Here is a 15,235-nt window from a genome sequence, read left to right on the forward strand (position 1 = left end):
TGAAGTTCAAGTACAGCTATTATTGACTCTAGTGGTGCCTAGTCAGATAATTTGGATTATTCTAATAATATTAACAACTAAAAAAAAATTTTTGTGTGTGTGACTGATGAGTCATACAAATAATTTCTAGCCCTCGCCCTAGAAATGAGATCTTACTTGGGTCAAATGGATGTGGCTGCAGGCAGTTTACCACATGATTATCAGCTTCCAGAAGCATCAAATGCTCAGCAGTGTGCCGATCCCAGATGAAAATGTGGCCACAGTCAGAACCACTCATTACAAAGTTAGCACCCCAGAAATTGGCTTCTTTTATCTAAAGGTTGAAAAAAATTATTTAAAAATTCAAATCAAAGTTATTAAAACAAATATTTATGCTGTTCTTACAATTTTTTTCATTCTTACATTTTTAAAACACTGCCTTAGAAAGTAGTAAAATTATGGCCGGGCGCGGTGGCTCAAGCCTGTAATCCCAGCACTTTGGGAGGCCGAGACGGGCGGATCACGAGGTCAGGAGATCGAGACCATCCTGGCTAACACGGTGAAACCCCGTCTCTACTAAAAAATACAAAAATTAGCCGGGCGAGGTGGCGGGCGCCTGTAGTCCCAGCTACTCGGGAGGCTGAGGCAGGAGAATGGCGGGAACCCGGGAGGCGGAGCTTGCAGTGAGCTGAGATCCGGCCACTGCACTCCAGCCCGGGCGACAGAGCGAGACTCCGTCTCAAAAAAAAAAAGAAAGTAGTAAAATTAAAAATTGATGCTGGGCACAGTGGCTCACACCTGTAATCCCAGCACTTTGGGAGGCCAAGGCAGGAGGACCGGCTGAGCTCAGGAGTTTGAGACCAGCCTGGGCAATACAGTGAGATCCTCTCTCTCTAAAAAAAAATTTGACAAAAGTCTGTCTTCTAGTTTCTTTAAATTATGATAGAAATTCATCAGCAAGGGTAAGATGGCAGTAAGTAATAGAAAATCCCCTTTAAGAATAGGGATTTTGCTTTGTTCAATACTGTATTTATAGCACCTGAAACAGTCCTTAGGACACAATAGGTGCTTAATTATTTACTGCTAAATGGATAAATAGGATTTCTGGGTTTTGGACAGTGTAATGGTAATATGTGTGTGTGTGTGTGTGTGTATATATATATACATATATACATATATATATATATATATATATGTTGTTGAACTTTCCAAAAATTGTACCAATTTAGCTCTATAAGACTATGAAATAATTCACAGAAAAAAGAAATCATCTTTTGTATTTTGCTTTAGACTCAAAGAATAGAAAGCACCAATTTTTTCATTAACTATTATAAGCTAACACAATTGAGAAAGATATAAACATATTTAATTTTTGAAGCAGAATAAAAGGCATATGATATACTGGAATAGTTACAATGACATTTTTAAATGAATGCACACAAGTGAAACATCAAAAATCTTTGTATTTCAAATGAGGATTTTAAAAACCTTTAACTGCAGCTGCTACTTTGCCATTTTTGGTGCTCTCACAAAAGAGGGAAGACAATTTTATTGTTATCTGAGCTACTGTTACATTTACTTATCTTCTCCTTTCTCACTCTTTCTTCTAATTATGTTCATACTAACTTTTAGGCAATAAAATGCAAGAAATATAAATTGGTTACTTCTATTAATAATGAGAACCTTTTAAAAATGAGTAAATTGTAACTAGCAATGATATTTATAGAAAGAGCTAATTACTTCCCCACCCCAAATGTTAATTTTTTAACCTAGATCCTAAAGAAAGCAAGATACAAATTCATCAGCAAGAGTAATACAGCAATAATAAGGATTAAAACTGATTCTGTAGATACCTTATGATGCAATGAATATGAGGAGAACAACACTTTCTAGATATAAAGGGATCAGAGTAACAGTTACACTAGTCATCTCAAAAACTTTTCTGATTAAGTAATTAATATCACACTGGGTGTAGAAACTTGTAGATTGTAAAACCTACAAAAAGATTTTAGAGATATTTCTGGTCTATTCTTATTTCATCTGGTAAGTCACTAAAACAAATTTTCACTTGTCGATCTTGAAAGTGGTAAAAGTGGCCTGACTATATTTTGCAATCAACTTAGATTTTATAGATCCAAATCCTTCTCTCCAAAACTAACAAAGAAAGCTAATACAAGCTAAAAAAAAAAAAAAACAAAAAAACAAAAAAAACAAAAAAAAAAAACTACCAGAAACTTTTCAGGTAGACAGAAAATGTGCGAGAGCAAAAAAAAAAAAAAAAAAAAAAAAAAAAAAAAAAAAAAAAAAAAAAAGCAATGATTACTTGTATAAACTAAAAATTTTTTTAATCTACATTTTTTTTAGTAGAGTTTTCTTGTAAAAAATAATGGTCTTTCACAATATATTATAGGACTAAAAGAACCATGTTGGATAAAGAGATAACCAAAGATTTAATAAATGTAATACTGAAATCCCACTGGCAATATATGAAGATAAATCATTATGGAAAAACATTCATAGTATGAAACTGCAATTTCACCAAAAAATGCCATGAACATTTGGTACCATTGTCCTGGAGTTGCGATGGCCTTTATAAACCATTTTTACTAATGGCCTTCTAATGTTCAAAGTATCCAATTCTTCCATTTCTTTCCGTTCTTTTCTCCGTCTGAAGAACTCCTGAATACGGGCAACAGCAGAGCGTCTATGAATCACATATTAAAAAGCAAAAATAAATAAAAATATTCACAAAGAATGATAATGAGAAGCTGATGGAAATATAGTACATTTAGGAAATACATGAACATATTATCTCAATAAGGCACCCCCAACCAAAAGCATAAAAAGGCAGACACAACAGTGAGACATAAGACTAGTTGAGTTACTACAACAAAGTATTTTAGTTAAAAGATCACTTAGAAATTTGATACTGGTTGAAAAGTAAAGGCAATAGCATGCGGCAAACTGGTTTTTAAAGGGCTATTTTATAAAAACATAATACAGACAAAATTCATGTGCAATTTTACTATAAATAAATTTTATCCAATGTTCTCTCCCCTCTTCTCCATATTAAGAAAACACATAACGAGAAATGAAAAGAAACTAAGGGTAACATATAATAGCAGTGCATAGAATTCTATTTTGAGATTTTATTTAAAATACTCCTTAAAGAAGTTCCAAAAACAGACTACTCTAGGTAAAAAGAATAATGAAACCCCGTCTCTACTAAAAATACAAAAAATTAGCCAGGTGTGGCGGCAGGTGCCTATAGTCCCAGCTACTCAGGAGGCTGAGGCAGGAGAATGGCATGAACCCATAAGGCGGAGCTTGCAGTGAGCCAAGATCGCGCCACTGCACTCCAGCCTGGGTGACAGAGCGAGACTCTGTCTCAAAAAAAAAAAAGAAAAAACAAAAAACAAAAAAAAGAGAATAAATATTAATATATAAGCAATAAAACAAGGACCTTCAAATAGCATCTTCTTTATGGACTCCATATTACGGATTTGGAACTAATGAAGCAGATTTTACTCTCCTAAGAAATGGTTTGGTGACAGAAATGAGATTGAAGAACAAAGGATTCTTAAAAACTGATTTAACTATTAAAGTAAACTTCTCCTAACACATATTACTTAATAATTTTGTCAGTTTGAATTTATTTAAAATATTATATTTTGACACATAATAGACCAAATGTCCATAATCTTTAGAAAGTTTACAAATCAGTAAGAAAAACAGATCTCATAACAGATAACAAGTATATAAAAGATGCTCAGTCTCACTAACAATAGGATAAAAACAAAAAACTGATCTTCAAATGTTTATTAGATTGAAAAGACTTTTATGTATATGAGAATGGTAAGAGTTCAGGAAAACAGGCATTACTGACAGGAGTTTGAAGTGGTTTTTACACATAAAAAAGATATTGTAAACTTTTTACTAAATATAACACATATACAGGAAAGTTGAAAATCATAAGGTAAAAAGCTCAATGAATTTTCGCAAACAAAACAGGTCCATATAATCAGCACCAGTATTTAGAAACAGTATAACCAGATTTCCTGAAGTCTCCTAAGTGCCCCATTCCCATCATTACTGTTCCTTTTAAAGGAAACCATTATTCTGACTTCTGATATCATGAATTAATTTTGCCTGCTTGTGAACTTTAATTAAGTGGCATAATACATTATATTTTTTTGTGTCTAGCTTCTTTAGCTCAAAATTATGTTTGTAAGATTCATCCATGTTGTACTTGGCTGTAGTTTATCCATCCTTTCTGCTGCAGAGTATTACTTGGTATAAATATATTAATATTTATCCATTCTACTGTTGGTGGACATTGGGTTGTCAACATTTTTGATTACTAATATTAGGCTACTATCCACATTTGTGTATGTCTTTTGGCAAACTATGTACATACTTATGTTGGATATATCCCTAGAAGAAGAGCTGCTGGACCTCAGTATGTGCATAATGTTCTGCTTTAATAGATACTCTCAAACTGAAGATCTATTTGTGGTTTTCCAAAGTGGCTGTATAAATTTACACTCCCACCCATAGTGTAAAATTCCAGTAAAATATATTTTTGAAAAGAAATAAAATAATACAAGCTTTGACTCAGCAATTTAACTTTTAAAAAAATGTATATTATAGAAAAATTTAAATATGTAAATACATAAACTTTTTTTCACTGCACAACTGTAATTGAGACATATTGGAAATAATCTAAATACTCATATAGAAAGAATAGGTTAAATAAATTATGCCACATCCATACAATGAAATACTTATGCAGCCATTAAAAAGGATATGAATGATCCATAAACAACCACATGAAAGATATCACCATTATACTGCTTAATCAAAAACACAGGCTAAAGAATAATTCATAGAATAAAACTATATATGCATAGAAAGGGTTTGGAAAGATGGACATTAAATTATGACTAACAATTTTTAAAATAATGATGTAACAATTATATACTTCTACTTTCATAATAAAAAGATGTTTACTTTTTCATCAACTAAAATGGTATACTTTAAGTTACACAGACTTACTTAAAAAAGTGTTTTAAAAACTTTTTTCTATGCTAAGTATATCAAAGAAAAAGGAATCTCCACATACATTTTTAAGTTAGATACAGTTAGAAACTCCCAGAAAAGCTGACATGTTTAGTTTACTCTATCTCTTTCTGATTGGGAGGTGAGAATGGGAAGGGTAGAGAGGTCAAATATTCTCGAAAGAGACATACTTAAGACACATAGGCTTGGATCTCTCTATCATGTTTCTGAATGGAAGAAAAAGGAACAATGAATCAGTTACAAATATGTGATTAGCAAGAAACTAATAAAGAAAAAACTCTTTTGCTAAGAAAGTAGAGTTATAGGTAGTAGAAGAAATAACTGTGTTGCTAAGCCAAAGGACATAAGAGCTATAAATGGGAAAAAATTATGCAACAAGAATTTAGATGGCAGCTCAAACCATTTATTTTATCACTCAGGCTGGAGTGCAGTGGCGGGATCTCAGCTCACTGCAACCTTTGCCTCCCAGGTTCAAGTAATTCTCCTGCCTCAGCCTCCCAAGTACCTGGGACTACAGGCCTCCACCACGTCTGGCTAATTTTTGTATTTTGGGTAGAGATGGGGTTTCACCATGTTGGCCAGGCTGGTTTCGGACTCCTGACCTCAAGTGATCCACCCACCTCAGCTTCCCAAAGTGCTGGGATTATAGGCATGAATAACCGTGCCCAGTTTCAAATCATTTAAAACAAGATATATGGACAAAATTAAGGCTGTATTAGTAAATGAGGTAGTAATAATTATGAATAAATGAGAACTGTATCAAAGCATAAATGTTCATTTAAAAAATATGCTCTAGGCCAGGCACGGTGGCTCACTCCAGTAATCCCAGCTACTTGGGAGTCTGAGGCAGGAGGGCTGCTTGAGCCCAGGAGTTCAAGATCAGCCTGGTCAACACAGTAAGCCCATCTCTAAAAAAAGGTGAAAAAAATTAGCTGGGCATGGTGGTACACACCTGTAGTCCCTGCTATTTGGGAGGCTGAGGTGGGAGGATGGCTTGAGCCCAGTAGTTCCAGGATGCAGTGAGTTAAGATCATGTCATGTATTCCAGCCTGGGTAACAAAACAAGGATCTATCTCTTAAAACAACAACAAAAACCAAAACTCAAGAAATCTATGGGCCAATTAATACAAATAATAGAAAAGGAATGTGGCTGGATACATAATCATATACCAGTTAACTGCATTTCTAAATATCAGCAAGGGACAATTAGCCTAAATTTTAAAAGGAATGCATTTATAACAGCAACCAAAAGTGTCTTTAAGTTACAAAAAATATGTGTAAAACTTGTTCACAGAAAAATAAAATGTTACTGAAAGATATTTTCTAAAAGGCCTAGGCTGAGCATAGCAGTTCACACCTATAATCCCAGCAGTTTGGGAGGCTAAGACAGGAGGATCCCTTGAGCTCAGGAGTTTGAAACCAGGCTGGGCAACATAGTGAGACCCCATCTCCACGAAAAAATCAAAAAAATAAGCCAGGAGTGGTGGCACACATCTGTGGTCCCAGCTACTCAGGAGGCTGAGGTGGGAGGATTGCCTGAGCCCAGGAGGTCGAAACTGCAGTGAGCCGTGATCATGCCACTGCACTCCAGCCTGGGCAACAGAGCAAGACCCTGTCTCAAGGAAAAAAGAAAAAAAGACCTAAATAATTGTAGATATAACATTGTATAGTAAAGATAAACAATTTTCACCCAAATTTATTTTACAAATTTATTACAACTATAAGCATATTCTGATGACTTATTTGTAGAACTTAATAAAATCAACCAAAGGACAAAGAATAGCCAAGATCCTTCTAAAAATGAATAAAGAGAAAGAAGGGTCTTGCCTTAGCAGCCATTAAGATTTATTACAAAGCTATAATAATTACAAAAGTATGATACTGATAGAGAGACAAATTGTCTGATGAAACAAAACAGCCTAGAAACAGATTTGTGTTATATAAATCTTTGTAATATGACATACGTGGGATAGCAGATCACTGGGAAAATTCACCATTTCATAAATGAACAGGGGAAAAACTGGCTATCTAAATGGGGCAGGGAAAAGTTACACATATACATCATAAACAAAAATCATTCCCAAATAAATTAGTAACTTTAATGTCAAAAATAACACTTCAAAAGGAAATATAGATAAATTTTAAAATTCCAGATAAGGACTTTGTAAATAAAAGAAAGTGATAAGCATAAAAGACTGATAAAACTTAACTATGTGAAAATTAAAAATGGTTCATCAAGAAACAGCCTAAAAACAGTGAAAAACATCATAAAATAGAAAAAATATTTGTACACTAATACATGATAGTGGATTAGTATCAAAAATGCATTAAGAATTATTATAAATCAATAAGGAAAAGAAAAACAACTCAATTAAAACAACCCAGTAGAAAACTAGATCAGGACCGGGTGCAGTGGCTCACGCCTGTAATCCCAGCACTTTGGGAGGCTGAGGCAGGTGGATCACTTGAGGTTTAGGAGTTCGACACCAGCCTGGCTAACACAGTGAAGCCCCATCTCTACTAAAAATACAAAAATTAGCTGGGTGTGGTGGCATGCACCTGTAATCCCAGCTACCTGGGAGGCTGAGGCAGGAGAATCACTTGAACCTGAGAGGTGGAAGTTGTAGTGTGCTGAGATCGTGCCACTACACTCCAGCCTGGTGACAGAGCGAGACTCCATCTCAAAAACAAACAAAAACAAACAAACAAACAAACAGATCAAGAGATCAGGCTGAAAAACAAGAGATGCATAATCTTCTTTGTAAATTGGGCAACGAACATCAAGACCACGAGCTATTACTGTACACCAAATCAATTAGAAAAATCAAGATATGTGACAAGAATCAGTGATGTGAATAAACATGATTTTTTAAAAATACTGTTATATATTGTATTTAATTTACACTCCCACTTTGGAGAACAATTTTAAATTATTTTGTAAATGGTCCATTCCTAGGTATATACCCAAGAAAAACTTTGTTATCAGGAGAAATATTTGAGAATGCTCAAAGCAGCACTGTTAATACCAAAAACTAGAAACAACCTAAATGTCCATTAACAGGAAAATGGATAAACTGTGGTTTAGTCAAACTTATTATTAGATAGCAGTAAAAATGACTGGGCAAGAGCTACATATAACATGGATGAATCATAGTAAGATAATATCTGAGGAAAAAAAAAAGCCCCAGTCTTGTATACAGTATGACATCATTTTTATTTAAAGTTCAAAAGTGGGTAAAAATTTAGGTTTATATGTTTATGTTTTGTTCTGTAAAGCAAGGCATGATAACCATAACATTCACACACTGGTTACCACTGGTGTGGTAGGCAGATGGACAAAATAGGGTGAACAGGTAGATTTAAGTTACAGCGAGTTTTTTAGTTCTTGGATTGGTTGGTGGGCTCGTGGGTATCTAAAGAAAGAAAAGGAACCAAGTATGAACTAACAATAATAGTGTGTCATAAACCAAGAATTATAAAAATACAATTCTCCCCTTCCTCAGGTTAGATGAGGGGGTCCTTAATACTCTCAAAGCCCTGCAAAGCTCTGTCAATGCAATTACTGTATTGTAACTATGTATATGTGTCTGTGTATCCCACTGAACTGAGAGTTCAAGGAGGGTAGGCGTTGTGTTATCATTATCACCAGCACCCATCAGAGTATCTAGCACATAAGAGGTTTATTGAAGTAACAAAATAATAGGTAAAAAATTGATTATCCAGCAATTTCAAAGTAATAACAAAACAGCTCAAAGTATCAATTATTATTCTATTTGGAAGAAACATTAATGGAGAAAAAGACAGTAAATCTGAAGGATGTACAACTAACCTAAGAAAATAAAATGTAGACTCCTGACTTTGTATTTTACTATTGCATATTCCAGGAAATCTGGAATCTTGGAGATAACTCCAAGGTTAAAGTATGAAGTTACATGAAACAGTCTATAAACCCCTTTTAAAAGTACTAGTCACATTTAGTAAAAAACTAGGCTAAAATAAGGAGAAATTCATTAAAGAGCACTAAAAAATGAATTATTTTGCATACCATTTTCAAGATGGTAAACCCTTTCATAAAACACCATTACACATAGGTAGAAGGGCACAAATTAACTGATATTATAGGTATGAGTAAAATACCTTACAAGAGAACAAAGACTTTTTAGGGTGGGAAAAACAGCATAATCAAAGATTAGGAGAGGATAGACCAGGAATGAAATGACTTAAGTAATTCAGTTACCAAACAAGGTTATTATATAAAGGATACTGTACTATGGATAGAATACAAGAACATGACTAGAATTATAGCAGGCGAATTTTGAATAAATTTGTAGAAAGAAATTATTTGTTGTGCAAAACACACAGTGAAACACTAAAGGGAAATAAAAGCTTCTCCTAGTCCAGGTTTCTAAGGAACTCAATACTTGTCTAGAATGTAGTTAGAATAGTCTGGAAGCAGAGCACTTCTCAAACTTGGGATTTTTGTAGGTATTCCACAAAATAGGCTTATGATAAAGTAAGTGTGGAAAATGATATACTAAACAAAGCTTAAAGAGGTTTCTTTGCTGCAAGTCTTCTCAGAGGCTTTATTATGCCACAAGTTCTTGTGAATCTCACAAAGATGTATACACAATGTAGTATTTCCCAAATTTTGTGACCACATTGTAGAGCATCAGAACACTTTGGACAACAGTGACCTTCATCTTCTTAATTTTGTAATTAAATTATTCCACTCAAAAATAAATTGAGTGTGAATTTATTATAAAAAACTTGAGCTTGATTTCTTTCAATTCAAAGACTGAAGATCTAGGTTCTTATAAACATAGGAAAGCTATCCTCACCACCATCTCCTTCAATAGAAGAGTCTCTGCAACAATTATTACATTTCTATGTCTCTACTTTCACAGTAACTATAAAACTTTGCTATAAGAATTAAAGTTGCTATGGGTATGTGTTAAAGATGCATTCTCCAGGCATAAATAAGAAAAAGGATATTAAAAGAATAGATTAAATTCCATGTATTTATGGTTCATTGGAAATGCTCATCATAATTCTGAATACACTGTTCTTCAGTATATCAAGTTAAAAACCCCATCTCTACTAAAAATACAAAAAATTAGCTGGGCATGGTGGTGCATGCCTGTAGTCCCAGCTACTTGGGAGGCTGAGGCAGGAGAACTGCTTGAACCTGGCAGGCAGAGGTTGCAGTGAGCCGAGATTGCACCACTGCACTCCAGCCTGGGCGACAGAGCAAGATTTCACCTCAAAAAAAACAAAAACAAAAACAAAAACAAAAACCCAGTAAGTTCTTTTAATTTACACTATATATACATTTTTCTTATATTAGCTTAGTAGTTCTTAGAAAAGAAAACCTCATTAATTTGAATCTTTTTATATACAACCTGTGATTATTCAGCCAGGGTGAAGCTAAAATTTTCATTTAAATTATAAATTTTAAAATGTTTGCAGTCCAATTGAATGCTATAAATAAGAGTCTAGAAAAAAGTTATTAAAAGATAAACATTTTAAGTGCTTTAAAACACACATTTGGTTTATAGTAAAAGCTATGTGCTATGGTTTGCATGTCCCCTCCAAAACTCATGGTGAAACTTAATCCCCAATGTGGCAGTATTGAGCGGTGGGGTCTTTAAAAGGTGATTGGATCATGAGGGCTCTGCTCTCAAGAATGAATTAATCTACTTATAGATTAACAGATTATCATGGCAGTGGGGACTGGTGGCTTTATAAGAAGAGGAAGAGAAGCCTGAGCTTAGCCTTCTCATCATGTGATCTCCTGTGCCAGCTCGGGACTCTGCAGAGTCCTTGCTAGCAAGAAGGCTCTGTGGCCCTGCTACCTTGGATTTCCCAGCCTCCGTAACTGTAAAAAATGCATTTCTTTTATTAATTACCCAGAAGATTTCTATCATAAGCAACAGGAAATGAACTAAGATACTATTAATATATCAGCATTATCTAGCTTTATCAACAAAAAAGGTCTATATGTTAGAACTTCTGTCATTTCAACATGTATCTTTACAAGCATCTGAAATAAGTGAGGGAGATAGGTTGCTAGACAGTATCTTGCTGTTTCCGCTCTTTTGTGGGGGCAAGAAACTGGATTCTTTGCCTTACAATGTATTAGTAAACAAAAGTAAGGGATAGCAGGTCTGATGCCGCTATCTTTAGAAGGGTCTGCTTATAAGGCTGGCCCTTGGCTGGTGTCTGAGAACTTGACTTTTGGCATGTTACGTTGCTCTGCCTGCCTGGGATACAACCCTGCGGGGCCAGCTTGCGTAAACTGCAAAAGTAACATGATTTGTGGTGAATACCTACTTTCCTTCTGGGTCTGGAATTCAGGTGACTGTGGTTAGGCACACAGGCAGAGGTGTCTACATGACCAGCCCCCAGTAAACACCCTGGATTTTGAGTTATAAGCAGGCTTCACTAGGGCAGAAAAACTACACAAGTATTACTGTATTTTATTGGGAAGGGAGGTGCACATTCTGAAAGAGAGAACAGTGGAACATTGTGCCTGGATTCTTCCACTCTGTCTGATCTTTTTTCCTTGCCATAATAAATTATAGCCATGATTGAAGTGTAGCAAGCAATCAAATGTGTGGAGAGGCCGTGGGACCCCTGAAACAGTAATTCACTGGTTTCTCATTCAAGTTTCAGGAAGCAGAGAAAGAAAGCAAAAACCCGTATCATGCAGGGAGATACGAATAAAAATTTAGTTAGCTAGAGTTTTTGACAAAAAGGTGTCTTTGCCAACTTTTATTTCTGTGTGCCCGTATGTATTACACGGTCCTTAAAAGTGCTTACATTCTTATATATGAAAACATACAAATATACAATGAACTCTGACAGGTAGTACAGTAGGTGTATATAAGGGCCCATATTTTTGATTAGGGAATATATGGGCCAGGAAAAGCAGCTTAAGATGATGTTGAAAGATGAGGTGACCCAAATGATGGTAACAGTGATGGGAGGTCTTTTCTGTTACAAGGCTCAGAGTATGTAAAGACACACTGGCTTAAGGCAGTATAATGTATTCAGGGAACTCCAATAGTCCTCTGAACGTATCCAGTGACACTCCAAGTATGGCAATGTAGAGAGCATGACCAATTTTTGGCAGCAGCTATAATAAGAAGTGCCCTACATACCAGGCAAGGAAGCTGGGTTTGTCTCTTCTTTATATCATAAACAATGGAGAAATACTGAAAGCAGGAGTAGAAAGAGTTGGAGAACTCCCTCAATAGACCAGGAAAGAGGTGATGAGGTAATAAAAGTAGGGGATGACTACCACTTTATTTACTATTCAAAGAAATATGGCACCTATCATTCAGAATCTTAGCAGATTACAGTAAATCACATTCCCCAAACACTGTAAGACAGTCCCTAATGAAGACTAGTCATAATGGACAGTAGATATAAACATCTGTGATAATTTTATTTTTTTAATTTTGTCTATCTTAAGCAGTTTACATTCTTTGAACATCTCCAATTGCTAAAAGGAGAAGCAGAACAAATGTGTTCAGTGGCAGGAAAATACTGCCTTATAATTAGAAGCTTCCACCAGATAATCTCTACATAAGAAATAAATGAGGTAGAGAAGAATGAGTCTCACCTCATTCACTCTATAGGGAAGTAACTGTTACATTTTCTGCTTTACCATTGTTTATCAGTTCATGATAATCTCCACGTTAGTGTTTTAGCTTTTCTAAAACTCAAAGCATCATGATACTTTATAGTTGCAATTTTCATTATGAAAGCAGAAACCAGCTTTGTGTACTTGGGATAAAAAGTATAAATCAGAATATCAAAAAACTCTAAAGCAAATTCCATTTTATTGTCATATAATTAATTAGAAACTGATAACTAGGCCAGGTGCGCTGGCTCACGCCTGTAATCCCAGCACTTTTGGGAGGCCAACATGGGCAGATCACTTGATGTCAGTAGTTCAAGACCAGCCTGACTAACATGGTGACCAACCCTGTCTCTACTAAAAATACAAAAATTAGCTGGGCCTGGTGGTGGGCGCCTGTAATCCCAGATACTCAGGAGGCTGAGGCAGGAGAATCACTTGAACTCTGGAGGCGGAGGCTGTAGTGGGCTGGGATTGTGCCACTGCACTACAGCCCGGGCAACAGAGCAAGTATACACCTTGGAAAAAAAAAAAAAAAAGAAAGTGATAACTAGTAATAATTTGAAAAAGTTACTTCAAATATATCTTAATGTTAAAACAGGCTAGAAACAACAACACAAAAATAAAACAAGTTTGAGAAGCAAAAACAAATTTGAGACTTGTAGTTGAGAATTCTCCTGAGAATGAACCATAACCAGAAATTTCCATACATCTATTATATTTTTTGGCTTATTTCATGACTTCTGCATTTTTCATTGGGAACTCTACAAACTTTACATTTCTGATTGTTGCTATATGTTTCATGTTCAACTCTGTTTTAGAAACTGATGTAAATAACAGATACATGCCTCTAGAGTTAAGTACAAGGTTGCTTTTGTCAGCAAACCAGGTTTTGAGTAGGTGATTGATGTGATTGAGGTTCACTTTAAAGATCTACCCAAAAATATGCCCCATTGTCAGAATTAGAGAAGTGCTTGAGGATTATATATCATCTTGATGTGACACTATTTCTAAACTATTTATAAGGAAACAACTTTCTTTCAAAAATCAGAAACCTATACACAGATTTAGACTTAAGTACATTTTTAGTTATTGAGCTCAAGAAAAAGGAGCATATATGAATAACAAAAAGTTGATAATTGTTATCCCAATCAAATTAAAAAAACATAAATTGCATTCTTCAACAAAATATCCAAAAAGAGTAACTGATATTTAAAGTACATCATTTCAGATTATAGTTACTTTGTCATATGACACATTTGAAGTGAACATCAGTTATATCTGCACACAGGAAATTTCTTTTCATTCTATCCCCATGCAGTGCATGCAGCTAAATATAGTTTGTGGAAAGCGACCTGCTTTACAATGCTTAGCACTTAGAGTTCAGTAAGTTCAAAGGAAGTATTAACTGTTAATAGGAAAGGTGGTTAGCTGTGGCAAAAGAGGACCTGGCAAATCCATCATAGAAAAAAATAATGAAGGAATATACTGAATTACCTCATTATTCTATCACCTATTGTTGTTCCTCTGATATTAAATCTAGTGAAGGGAACACAATAACTGAAATCACTTACAAAGACTTCAAAGAACCAAATATTTAAAGCATTAAGGTCACCTTTTTAAATCATCAATCATCTCAATTTTAAAAAAACTTTTGTTTCCCTTTGTGACTTAGGGCATTAAGCAAGGAATATGTCAGTCAACTAAATGTATATGAAGAAATTAAGCGAACAGAAACACTCATTGAAGATAAAATAGAAGGAAGACATTGCACTTAATCCCTTTTATCTTTTAAATAAATCAGAACCCAATCCTGTCACAGTATGGGAAACTGCACTGGCTTATTACGAATACCATCCACGGGAACACCTATACGCTCCTCAAAGCTGAGGAGCTCTTTGGAAAATAACTAATGAAGCCCTAAGCTGACTCACTTGGCCTAACCACAAGACTATATAACAAATAAGCAAAGAATAACATGGTTTTTAACTTCCTAGGAGTCCAGTTCTTTCTCTTTGACTATTTCTTTTCTCTCTGCAATTTTCTTTAATAAAGAGTAAACTGCAATAATGAGAAACACGGAAAGCGTGGTTATAATGATGACTGAATAAATGCTGCCAAATTTACAGTACAAGGAATTTTGGCTTTAAAAGTGAGGGCTATGCTCCATGGTCCAGAGTAGGTATACGGAACCAAATTTCTATGAAAATAATACTTCTAAAACTTATTACAAGGCAATACAGGGTTAATATTATCACTCTTTAGGGAAAAAATTATTAGATCATCCTAACTGAGGATATAATTAAAAACTATTCAAGAGACTATGTGAGGACTTATTCAGGAAGCTTTCTTAGATGCTTGTCTTTTTCAGAGAGTAATTTAGGTTTTCTCTTGAGTTTAGAAACAGTAAGAGCTACCAACCAGGCCATCAAATAATTTACAACAGATTTGGCATTGTAAAAGAAAAAAAAAAAAATTATATGGGCCAGGCACAGTGGCTCACACCTGTAATCCCAGCACTTTGGGAGGCCGAGG

The 15,235-nt window shown here is 34.9% G+C and overlaps 1 protein-coding gene across 13 annotated transcripts in view; it reads right to left on the minus strand.

The window, feature by feature from the left end:
* Positions 1 to 15,235, minus strand: part of DCAF6 (DDB1 and CUL4 associated factor 6) — a 141,524-nt gene that overhangs the window by 9,568 nt on the left and 116,721 nt on the right. For 7 of the 13 annotated variants that reach the window (XM_031658856.1, XM_031658855.1, XM_021930863.2 and 4 more), the window contains 2 exons: positions 2,545 to 2,683; positions 157 to 313 (listed from right to left, as the gene is read on the minus strand). In XM_031658856.1, the coding sequence (XP_031514716.1) occupies positions 157 to 313; positions 2,545 to 2,683 (296 nt within the window). Of the gene's footprint in view, positions 1 to 156; positions 314 to 2,544; positions 2,684 to 14,197; positions 14,240 to 15,235 lie in introns of all 13 variants that reach the window. The other 6 variants (XM_031658850.1, XM_021930860.2, XM_021930857.2 and 3 more) reach the window with 1 other exon arrangement.

The sequence above is a fragment of the Papio anubis genome, chromosome 1, assembly GCF_008728515.1.
Source record: "Papio anubis isolate 15944 chromosome 1, Panubis1.0, whole genome shotgun sequence".
NCBI lineage: Eukaryota > Metazoa > Chordata > Mammalia > Primates > Cercopithecidae > Papio > Papio anubis.